Genomic DNA, 12819 nt, shown 5'->3' with positions numbered 1-12819 from the left:
AAACTGTATTTTTTGTACTCATAAATATTGATTTTACTTTTGAAATATTAATAAAGCTACATACACGAGCACATCATCATTATTTTGTTAATAAATCGGTACAAAACTATTGATTTGTTTGATTATTTTGCAGTTGGCATTCCTGGTTGTTTTGATTTGCGCTCCGCCCGCGCGCACCCCGCCCACTAATGGCTGTCAATCACGATCTCGACCACCGGAACAGATATAATATTTGTAAATTTTAAATAGTTTAAAATTATATTTCTGTAAAAACATCTTTATCCAATGTATATTATCCTCTAGAATATATTCTCTTTTAATTTACCTTAGAACTATGTTAATTCTCTCGTGTAAATATGTGGTGATTTAGCATTTTGTGGTGATGCCAAGATCTAGTGTTTATTATTCCGTGAAACCTAAAATAAAGACGAGAAGACAATAATTCAGTACCTGGACGCGATTGTAAATAATCAAGGCACAGGTGAAATCTATTTTCTATATGTTTAAGTGTTAAAGTTAAGTTGCCTCAATTTTTTTTAGCAGTAGTTCATTGGAACCCTTTTTTTGTTCCCAGTGTGGACAATGGTAATCCCAAGCCGGCTCTAACGCTAACCGTGGGCTGCTAAGGGTATTCGTAAGCCCAGTGCATCTTCCTGGTTATGGCTGTCGATAAAGTTTCGTCGTATTAGTCTATCGTCGCCTTGGGCTTGTTCACTACAACAGACATAAGTCCAGATTGGCTAGATGCATTTCTGGATAGATAAACGCAGCCAGTGTGCATACAGTGGCCGCCATCGCGTGCCCTCTTCGTTATCTGCTGGTGAGTTGTCTCTTCACACATAGTGTAGTTGTAGTAATGGTGTAGTGTTTTTTAGTTATTTAAGTCCCGCTGTTATTTATTTGTTAAACTTAGGTATTTGACGACCTCGGTGGCGCAGTGGTAAGGCTCTAGCGACTGAACCGAGAGGTCCCGGGTTCGATCCCCGGTCGGGTCATGATGGAAAATGATCTTTTTCTGATTGGCCCGGGTCTTGGATGTTTATCTATATATGTATTTGTTATAAAATATAGTATCGTTGAGTTAGTATCCCATAACACAAGTCTCGAACTTACTTTGGGGCCAGCTCAATCTGTGTGATTTGTCCTAATATATTTATTTATTTATTTATTTATTTATTTATTTATACATTTATGAACCACTATGTTTATGTAATAATAAATATATCAATATTAACTTATTTATTATAAAAACGCTGCACACAGCACTAACAGTAAAAGTACATAGAGTACCAAGTTTCATTTCGATAGAAGTGCAAAGGATAACACATCTTGGTTACTGTTGACTTTCCCCCAAGCCTCTGAATTGTTTTCAAAAAAATCCTGATTGTTTGGCAGGTGTGGGGCGATCACGAGGGCGGGTGTGCGTGGGCGCGGGCGGCGGCCGCAAGGGCATGGCGGCGCCGGTACATCGCTTCGCGGCCGTAGACTGCCCGCCTCGCCGCCCGCATCGTTCCCACCGCCACTATGGGTATGTTTGTACACAGAGGAAGTCGCATAAAAGATGTCCTTCTTTTTCACAGAAATTCTTCATTGCTCACCAGACATACTTTAAATTGCTTGTTACATGTCTATATCCAACCAAAGTAGATTCATCATCATAAGCTTAAGAAGTCTACTTGATTACGGCTAAAATTGGGCAAAAGCTACCCTTTTGTTTTCCATAGGTTTCTGTCTTGTGAGCCGAAATATTTTGTGAACATGAAATTATATAATTATATAATACAAATATTCATTTCATTGAACTTTTAAAAAGTTAACCTCAACAACTCTCTCCTATAACTGTATAAATATACAGACCATAAAATATACATACAAAAATGTAGAACTCACATAAGATGTCGCATATAAGTAATGAGACGTAGTATCACATGGATGTGAACAAATATGACCAAAAGTTAGAAATTTGAATGGCACATTTAACTGAACTTATAACACATAACAACAAATAGTTTTCATTAAAAACCATTCTTCACTCCACTTTTCTTACGAGTCCTAACATGATAAAAATTTCGTTGAAAACAAATATTCACATTCTAAAATGGTGGCCCGTAATACAGGTTCTTCGGATACCTACCACGGGCACCAGTTCTCCACAATCTCCTTGTTAATTGTATTGTGCTTGTACATATAAATTATGTTATATTTAATTTGTTTTTGTGGAGAAAAATAAAGCTATATATTATTATTATTAAAATGAAGACCACGGAAGTATTCTCCTAAAAAATCTATTTTTAATGTTGTAAAATCAATAAAAGACTTCGTAAAAATGTTTACATAATACAACTTATTAGAAAAATCATTGTCTACTTCAACCACTTGAACGAATACGCGTCGTAGGGCTCCGCCGATGCCCCCCGTGCACTCGAGCGGCGCGCGGCGCGCGGAGGCGCTGTACGTGGAGGTGCCGCCGGAGCCGCAGCCGCAGCCCACCATCGCCAGTCTGGCCGCCGCGCGCAGCGTCACGCCCGACACGCTGCTGCGCACCGCCGCTTTGGGTATCGCTTTTTAATTATTTATCTGTCGTGCTCAGTCCATGATACTTACAAACTTTTCATATCGCGATACAAAAGTCAAAAACCTACTTGAGTAATATGTAAATAGATCATATTTTTTTTTTTTCGTGATTCCGGGTAAGGAAAAGAAGTAGGTGATCATTACAGATCACAACAGATGTCGAATGGTTGTGATATGATTTAAAATTTGGCCTTCAAGAATAACATTATTTTATTATTGGCTATCTTACTTCTCAAAATCGAAGGACGAAGTCGCATAGCGTAGCGTACGTTCGTAGCATAGATCAACAAAAAATTGTTAATTAATAAATGTTGTTTATTTGCAGGTCTCCACCACACGCCGATGATGGCGCCACATCTCAAGTTCGGTATGCTGGTCTCATTCGCGCTCGCCACTGTCTTCTTGGCCGGGGCCAAGTATTACTTTGACAAGCAGGTATGCATAGCTTTATGGTTTCCAAGGGTTTCATTAGTGATGTGCTGATCTCACAAATTTGACTACTTTCCCGAAGAGATATTTCTGTTCCTTTAGAACGGGAATTCTTCATTTCTGTCCACCGAACGAAATATTACCAATTTTGGAAAAAAAAATACTTGAGTGGGATATCGAACCAACGACATATCTCACTTATAATTATAATTGAAACGGCTAACTGCTCGATCTCATCAGGCAGATTTATCTAGAAATTAGTTTTATCTGTCAGATTACAATATAACTTTTATCAGAAATTGCAGCATGTCTATTTAACTCCATTACTTAACACTCGCACACACATACACACACACACATACACTAAACAAAATGCGAACCGGGCTTACAAATATATAACAAACATTTTTTATGAAATTTCACTTTATGTAGTTACATGTAGTAATGTTTGTTATATATATATATATATATATATATATATATATATATATAGTAGTATTAAGTAAATGATAGTTTACAAGTGTAACGGTGTAGGTGGTCCGCGACAACTCGAGCGGAGGGGAGGCGGGCGTGGTGTGCGCGGCCGTGGCGTGCGTGTGCGGCGTCGGCTGCGCGCTGTCGCTGTGTCGCGCGACACGCGACGCGCCGCCGCTGCCGCCCGACCGCGTCTCCTCCACCGCGCAGCGCGACCTCGGGGTGAGTGCGGCGGCTAGTTGTTACTGACTAATTTAAATGCATTTGTTATAAGGTTTTTTAACTTATTTTTGGAAATAATAATGAGATGAAAAAATTTTGGAATCGAGCGGGAATCGAACCCGCGCCCCCTGTCTATCCGGCACAGTGCTCTTGAGCTATCGAGACCATGCCAGTTCGGCTGAAAAAAATATTATTATCTTTTCCATTTTTTAGCGCCCGCACCTATGTCCAAGGTGGCAACTGAAAATTAGCGTTTTTGTACTCTCGCTACGTAGTGCAAAAACTGTTGCTGAGTTATGACTGCTGCAGCACACGAATGTTCGTATTGTGCTTTTTAAGGATCTACTGTTCTTGTTACTCTGTTATTTTGTAAGAAATAAAGAAAACATTTATTTGCCAAAAACATGAGTACAAATAGACAAATTGATGTCAAAATGAATTAAACCTACATGTTTTACCAAATATAGCTATGCCAATATAAATAAATAAAGAGGAGCATGCTATCCACTACAAATCCAAAACAAAAAAAGAATTATAATGTATACTAGCCCAAATTCTATCCGAGTCTATCATTAAAGAAATCATTTAAAGTATAATAACATTTATCAGTTAATAAAGACTCGAGTTGCTTTTAAAATAGATTTAAATATCTTGTATCTTTAACAGTTGAATAAACAATTTATCTATCTATCTATTTCTGTTGGTTTAAGTGCGTCAGGCGAGATTAGATCTCTTGAGGACGTGGGTATAGTAGTTTCACAGGAGATCCGTTTTAATTTTCTGAACAAGCATGGTAGGGTGAGTGTTGTCGCTGTGTCGCGCGACATGAGACTCGCTGCGACAACTGCCTAACATAGTGTCCTCCTGTATAGAAGGACGAGTACCTTGTGAGTATCTATTTCAGCAGACAAACAGCACACCGCAGTCTACCGCACAGAACAACCGCGCGCTATAATATACCTGTTTTAATGGAAATTAAAAATGCTTTTTCAATAAATTCAATGTAGTATACTTGCCTAATTTACGGAATATTTTACAGTTCACACAATGGAGAGATGTTTACGATACCTAGATGATTTTTGATGACATTTTGGTTTTCTCTTGATGACCTGATGAAAATATCACATTAAGAATATTCTGACATGATTGAAAGCAACTCCTGACTTACCTTTTGTTTTCAGCCGCCGTCTTCGTCCCCTTCGGACGAGATCTCCCTGGCGCTGGTGCCCCCGCGCCCCGCGGCGCCCCCTCCCCCCACAGCAGAGGCGCCCCCGCCCTACAACATCGCAGTGTTGATGCCCACGCGGCAGTCCCCGCCCCCGCCCGCCTACAGCGCCCTCAGCTAGCTGCCGCCCGCCCAGCAGACAGAGTTCATCATATAGGGGGAGAACTAGGGGTGAGGATTTACGATTATCTCATGTTTTGAACAGTTATGTAGCATTTGCACGATCGATAAAGAAAAAGCAATAAATTACACAGTTCTTGGGAGATTTTTCTCCCAACTCATTATCTTTTGTTAATGTCAAATTCTGGCTCTGTCCACCCCGTGAAGGATAAAGACGTGATTTGCGTCTCGAATGCCATGACTTGAATCTCATGGTTCATGTCAAACCTCGAAAAGTGGTTTCAATTTTGAAAATTTCATCGATAAATTAGATTAAAACTGCAAACGGTCGTGCAAATTTTGACTACAAGTTGATAAGATGCATAATGCACATAGATATTTTGAGGAGTACTGTGTTTTAGTATCATTTGTAAAGCACAAAATTTTACATATATTTCACACTGACATAGAAAACTCTTCAAAATATCTAATGAGTATTTAATTTCAATAATTTCAACACATTTATATATTATACTTTATTATTATATAAACACAGAATGTATTGCAAAACAAACAATATGTGATAGTAATTGTATTTTTTAAAATTAATGTCCAACATTTATCTTATATATACAGGGTGTTACAAAACACCTATATACACATGAAGTGGTGCTCTGGGTAGATCCTTTATGCGGCTACTCGTAAGATGGTTTTCGTATTCGATACAGAGGACGCCACTGACAACTATTTCTCATAAGTAAATAAATATATGGCAAAATCACACAGATTGAGCTAGCCCCAAAGTAAGTTCGAGACTTGTGTTATGGGATACTAACTCAACGTTACTATATTCTATAACATACATATAATATATAGATAAAAATCCAAGACCCAGGTAAATCTGAAAAAGATAATTTTCAATCAGGTTAATAAGTGTTTATATTAACTTAAAACTTCTCATAAAGGATCTACTTGAAGTATCTTACCGCTCTGTATATATATAGGTATTTTGTAACACCCTGTAGACATGTTTAAAAATTGTTTCTCAAATTTTATCAGTAAACCTGACCCTCCTCTGTGTGGATGACTTTGCTCTGTGAGGCGCATTTAGTACTTAGAGTTAGGGTGTAAACACTACCCATACGGTCTGAGAATTTTGACTGGCTGGTTTTATGTTAGTAAGAAAACTTTGAATAAAGCCAGTATGTAATTTACCAAATTCTTTGGCCAATATTATTGCTATCTCTTTCGTTCGTCGTGTATGATGAAGAAGAAGAAATATTGAATATTGACTTAATTTTAATGTAATGCCACCAAAATTGCTTCGCTAGATACGTTTGTCGAGTTTTGACGAGAACGTAATATTAGACGACGTCACAATATATTTGGAATTACTTTACGATGGAGGCGCGTTTCATCCTTACTTATTAGATAACTTCTAACGCGTCGTGTCTGTTCGCGAAGAACAAAAAAAAAACTACAAACTACTTTTTACACGGATTTTCATGCGGTTTTCGCCAATAGACAGTGCGATACCTGAAGAAGGTTTAGGTGTATAATTTATAGAGCTTTTATCCGAGCGAAGCCGGTATGGGCCGCTAGTTTCCCATATAGTATTTTCGATGTGATTAATTTCCCGCGAAAATTAGTGCTAGCTCACAATAAACAAATCAATTAGAAATATTCTATACTTGTCAAAGAAACCGCGAAGCCAGTCAATTTTCCTAGACCCTACGGATATTATCGAAACTGTAATTTGTATTTTAGTCATAGATAAGGGTTCACATAGATCATTTTATTCCCTTCATTGAATGGATGATCCGTGCCAAGTAGATCAATTGTGATGCGCATGAGTGTACGAATGCGAGAGTAGAGACAGAAATCTATTTAATACTCTTTTTAATAGAGAAGAATGATAAAATGATCTGTGTATGCTGCGGTCCAAATTTACATACTGTAGTAACGAATTTAGTTTAAAAAATTATAATTTTCTTAATACTCTTTCACACTATTTAGTAAATCTGTAAGATCACCTATAATTGCAAAATTCGTATTAATTGTCAGCCACATTACTGTTAGCTGGTATTCTTGTAAGCTCCGACGCTCTATGGCTGAAGAAGTAACCGGGAAAACGATTATACGAGATATTTTTTTTTTTTGTAAAATATTTAAATTTGGATTTCTGAACCCATATAAAAAGACTAAGTCCTATATTCATTTAAAAAAAAAAACAAACAAAATTGAATGGTTGTTGATGTGTGCGTTGTTGAGAATACAGGAAATGCGAGCGCACGCCACTTCCGAATTGTTGAGTGTGAAGATGATAATGACTTCCTTAGATGTAACGGCACCAATGAGAACAGAAATGGTTCGATCAGTCAACATGAAACGCTTTGATCTCATCCAAATTTGGCTTTTCATGTACTCGGTCTTACTGTATGTATGTATGTATATAAGTCTCCTAAACGCTGTAAAGGAGACATTTTCTTGTAATATTTTTATATATTTTTCGTTTATGTGCATAATGAAATTGATGTTAATTTTAGCTGTTATTATGAACTGTTTCACCTCTTTTTGATAAAATATCATATTGTAACCTGACAGATAAACTAACTGATTAGTTATTTGCCAGATAACCTTATCCAGCACTTGAGAAACAACATTTTAACACTGTTTGATATGTTACAGATAGGCTATCAGATACTTATCAGCAAGCGGTAAAACAAGTCCTTAGATTGTATAGTCAATTTAGGGGATTGTAAACAGGGACAGTCGAGCACAGGTCATATATTTTATTTGTTTAATTTTAAAGTATTTGGGACATTTTAACGTCCGCTGTTTTTTCGGTTCTACACTTTTCGGTGATAAATCGTGCGAAAGAGACGGAACGACTCCGTCGCGGATTGTCTATTTCGGTCACACAGTCGCGGGCAGCGGTCGCCCGTAGTATCTACACGTTGCATTTAAAATTCTTTATCCTGTTTAGAATTATAACCTAATTGACGTAAGTTTTATTTTGTTCCCATCGTTTTGGTGAATATGAATTTATATGAAATAAGTTTCTGAATGAGATTAGATAGATTTTAATAATTTGTATTGGTATTTTGTACGCGATTTGTATAATATAATCAACGCGTGTCGCTCGTATCGACATTTAACGAAACGACCTCTTAATACAACTGAAAAGGACGGCGTTATATGCGAAAGAGAGAAAACATTATCTTCCGAATAACTTCTATATATGCTAAAGCGAAAAGGATAATATATTAATAAGTACGGAAAAAGAGTTTAAAGTCGGTTCGTTCATAGACACTGATCTCTTTTTGTAATTCACACATTTTTGGTCCTGCTGCCTTATATACACAAACTACACACACAATTTTATATTATACTAAACAATCTTAGCTCTTTGGCTGCCAAATAGTAACGCGTCAAGTTGAATCGATTTTATTAATATTAGCATAACGCCCAATTTAGCTTGACAAATCTGAACGGATTGTTTTAAACTAAGACTTCGTTCGTTGCCAATACAAAGAAAACGAATGACATCAAGCTGGCGTGTCCAAATGAGATAGAACATTTTGACGATGTGGGACAAAATATGTTAGCGATTTGTCGTTATTTATTTAAATTTGAGTGCGTGTGACCTTTATATAGCCTGAGGGTCTTACACGCAAGCTCAAAAATAGTATTCAGTCCTCTTGTATCATCCGACCTCCTAATACGAGTTTATCTTGTATGAGCGAGCAGTTTTCTCTGTCTAAAGCCCGCAATACATGTTGGCCGAGCCTTGCCTTGAACGCCCAATAACAACGTATAGACGATATATTTCCCTTGTCTTGTTATTGGTCGGCGTCGCTCGCCTAGTTGGTCGAGTGGAGGCAAGCGCTAACGCGTATACAACGCTTTTGGCATCGCTTGTCTCGACCCGCCGTCTCGTTATCATTTCCATCACACTTTGAGGCGGTGGTAGCCCAGTGGTTCCGCATGTGATCGAAAGGTCACACTTGGAATCCTACTCGTGCCTCCTACTATGCCAATCTGACTCGTGTATAGTAGTTTTCATACACCACCACTTGCTTCCGGTGAAGGAAAACATCGTGAGGAAACCTGCACATTGGTGGACGGTTAAGAGGGCTTAGTGCGGGTTTGCATTTTACTCAATTTTACTTAAGAACCAATCACATTGCGGTGTGGTTGTCGTTGCGTCACAATGGCGCACTGTGTCTCACTTCGAATCGATTCGATGGTGAAAAATGAAACGCAAACCCGCACTAAGCCCTCAGTTCACTAGTGTGTATGCGACTATTTACTACTAAATGTCGGTGGTAGTCGCAAAAGTCATGGCCTTTAGACGACTTGAATAAAATCTGACACCAGTGTTAGCAATAGCACACTCGATATGACTTGAACTGCATCATTTCGCGACGTTGTCGGTTTTTCAGCACAAATCAAGATACGTGCGTTCGCCCAATGGTGTCCACATGTTGCGTCCATAGGCTCACGTTGGTCCAAACGTCCAAACATATAGACAGTAGCGCTTGGCTTGTGTCATTGCCAACGTGTATTGCAGGTTTAAGGTTTTTTTGTATTTTTTTTTCATAAGAGTGAATGAGATAACCTTGAAAGAATGAGATAACGTTGAGTGAATGAAATGCGTCCAAGGCAGCTGGGCAGTATGTGTTTTAAAAAAATCGCGTCGTTATAATATATGTAAATAACAATATACAGTGTTCATTAATCAACAGATATCTAGAATTACTCCTAGTTTTGTATTCGATTTAATGCAAAAAAGCATAATTTTAAACCCCAATATATTGTAATTATGTATATGTATAAAATGTTTAGCATAGTATGTACACATAGGGTGTCGTCTGTGTATAGGGTAGTTGGTCTTGTTCACCGGGCGATATGAGTTCATGTCGTGTCCTTAGCTCAAAATAAATTGACACGAATTTGTATAAAACCTAATATTCTTTGTTCTATAAGTTTTCTATTAGCTGACAGGTGGAAAAACGAGATTTTTGACGAACTAAATTTTTTTATTGCAACACTAAATTGAATGGTCGTGATTGGTTGATAAACCCCGGTGTTGCCAACCAAACGAACACAGCGCCCGCGTTTTCTATTGTTTAAAATACAGACTATATGTACGTTATAAGAGCATTTGGAAATCTAAGTGATGCAGATTAAAGGGAAAATATGCAATTTAATTCCTTCACATTTTCTTTTAATCAATTATATATATATAATTGATTAAAGTCTGTCAAAATAAATGAAACTGTGTCCTCTTTGATGGCACCACTGTGTTTATTAACCAATCTTAATCATAAAATGTACCTAGTTCTTGAAAAATCCGTATTATCCGTTTACATAGACAATGTGGGTATTTTAAACATATTGCACGGTGAACATTGATTTTGCTGAATATCTGTGTATATTATATCATAACCTATTATGGTCGGTATTCTTTACTTTTAATTAGTTTAAGGGCTTGTTTCATCACTATCTGATAACATATCTTATTGGAATCTGCCAGATAATATGACTGCTAGATAAATCTGCCTGAAGTGATTGGTATATGTTACCAATAGGTTATCAGATACTTTATCAGCAAGTCCTAAACTAAACAGGCCCTAAATATACTCAAATGTCGGTGTATTCTAGTGCTATTTTTTTTAAATCGCCCGATTGTACTAGTGATGTAACTTTATACCGTATAATCCATGATCTCATTAGTTTTTTAATCTGTTGTTTACTAAAACTCTTTCACACCTTTTTTGACAAGGACAGCAATGTTAAAGCAGTAAACGCACAAGATCGATGTAAGTTATTTTATTATGATAGCATTCGATTGGCGAGTCAATATGGCAGAAGATGTGATAAGGTATACCTTATTGATCTTGTGGTTGTGTGGAAAAAGGGTCGAAATGTGTAACCTCCAGCGAACGTAATTTTACTCAAAGGAATAGCATTTTCCTTTAATAAGATTAATTTTTTTTTAGCCTCTCGTTCTCTGGGTGTGAATTTGAAACATTCCACCGTTTTTAACCGACGTCAAAAATTGAGGTTTTCAATGCGTCGCGATTTTTTTTAAATAATGTGGATACGCAACTGCCAGTCATATTGTCAGCATTTTAATTGAATATTCAGAGAAAAACAACGGAGATCCATTCGGTCTTTTCTTAGTATTATTACTTTTACTTTGATCTCGCCAAACGAATTGGCATTTATACCTTCACTTTCCTTGTACAATGTCTACATAATTAAACCTAGTCATACGCATAGTGATTTTTTTTTAAGTTCGCGTATTTTGATTCTTGTATTTTGGTTATTGGTGGATCCCGATATAGAACTCAATTATTTTTATCTGACGCTTAATCAAATAAAAATATTACGATTATAACGTATTTTTATTTTAAAATTAGCTGTACCATCATAGTACTCCATCAGGTGTTCCAGTTTTCAAAATAATTTAGACCCTATACATTGCACAAGCTTTATAGCTATACAACAAAAGAGTTTCATTCAAATCCGTCCAGTAGATTCAGAGATTAGCGTGTGCAGACAGACTTTTTTTAAAATTCTTATTCTATTACTGATTCTCTGTCGATCTCAATTGTTTTTATTTAAATATCTTCAATGTATAGAAACACTTTTTTTACTGTTTTATTATACGTAATGATGTACTATGTATAATCAATACATATAATAAAATAGAAGAAAGGCCAAATTTGTACATTGGATATTTTTTGAAAATTCTTCATGGAATATACTTACTGATATAGATGACGAAAATATAGTTTTGGAAATTTTTGTCTGTCTGAACGCGGATCACTCGAAATCTACTGGACCGATTTGCTTGAAATTTGGTATGTAGGTACCTTATATACCGGGTTAACATCTTATAGACCTTTCATCCCGGAAAATGTGGAGGGTCCTGTAGGAAAATTAAAATAACAATCCACAGAGCCGATTTACTTTAAAATTTTGTAGAAAGGTATAAACAGAAGATAAACAAATTGTTTTTATAGATTAAAGTCTGATATAGATATAATGTATGTATGATAAATGGGCGCAGTATGTATCAATACATCAGTATAAAACTCTTCCGTTACTGAGTGACTGACTGACAGACAACGTACACCCGAAACTGCTGGGCGGGAAGCTGAAATTTGGTATGTAGGTGAATTAGTTAGGTTAATTAGATTTTTGGAAATTCTACTCCGAAGGGGGTGAAAGGGGTGAAAAACTGTAAATATGAAAGTTCTACACCGTTGAAGTTAGTGACTTGAAAATTTGGATTTTGGTTGATTACAACAAAGTAATGAATATGTGTTTCAGATTTTTTTGAAAATTAACTCTCAACCCCTTTATAAGGGGGGTGAAAGATTGTATGGGACTTAATACAATTTTCAAGATAAAAAGCTGAAAATTGGCACACTTACTTTTTGTAGTAAATAACAGTAATAGTAAATACAAAAAATGTTTAATTTACGTTTGCGGTTAATAATAAACCGGGACGTAAAACGTCATGGAAAATGGGACGGCACGCGTTGCAGAAAGCGGGAGTGTGATTAGGAGCGGGAAATGGGAAGGAGACACATTGCAAAAACATGATGGCACAATATGGAGGAAACGTTACGGGATATATCTTCATTACATAGCAGGAAGCGGGATTGGACAAGTTTGCGCGACGAGACACGCAGCGGGAAACAGAAAATTGAACTAAAGATGAGAAAAAATGCGAATTTGATTCATATATGTTTACCAGTCTTACAGAGTACGCGAAAAAA

At 36.8% G+C, this 12819-nt stretch overlaps 1 protein-coding gene across 1 annotated transcript; it reads left to right on the top strand.

The window, feature by feature from the left end:
- Positions 1-164: 164 nt before the first annotated feature.
- On the top strand, positions 165-11426 carry LOC128674816 (uncharacterized protein). Its single transcript, XM_053753725.2, has 7 exons — positions 165-481; positions 575-820; positions 1396-1528; positions 2398-2555; positions 2900-3009; positions 3538-3699; positions 4881-11426. The coding sequence occupies exons 2-7, from the start codon at positions 745-747 to the stop codon at positions 5043-5045; spliced, it is 804 nt and encodes a 267-aa protein (XP_053609700.1). The 5' UTR covers positions 165-481; positions 575-744; the 3' UTR covers positions 5046-11426.
- Positions 11427-12819: the final 1393 nt, after the last annotated feature.

This window comes from Plodia interpunctella, chromosome 13, assembly GCF_027563975.2.
Source record: "Plodia interpunctella isolate USDA-ARS_2022_Savannah chromosome 13, ilPloInte3.2, whole genome shotgun sequence".
Lineage (NCBI taxonomy): Eukaryota > Metazoa > Arthropoda > Insecta > Lepidoptera > Pyralidae > Plodia > Plodia interpunctella.
Note: the sequence above shows the minus strand (reverse complement) of the source record. Positions and strands in the feature narration are given on the sequence as shown.

Excerpts from the sequence above, each read along its gene's own strand:
- LOC128674816 (XM_053753725.2), top strand. The coding sequence starts at position 745 with ATGCATTTCTGGATAGATAAACGCAGCCAGTGTGCATACAGTGGCCGC. Across the intron at positions 821-1,395 it reads GCCCTCTTCGTTATCTGCTG|GTGTGGGGCGATCACGAGGG; the intron begins GTGAGTTGTCTC and ends ATTGTTTGGCAG. Across the intron at positions 3,010-3,537 it reads AGTATTACTTTGACAAGCAG|GTGGTCCGCGACAACTCGAG; the intron begins GTATGCATAGCT and ends GTAACGGTGTAG.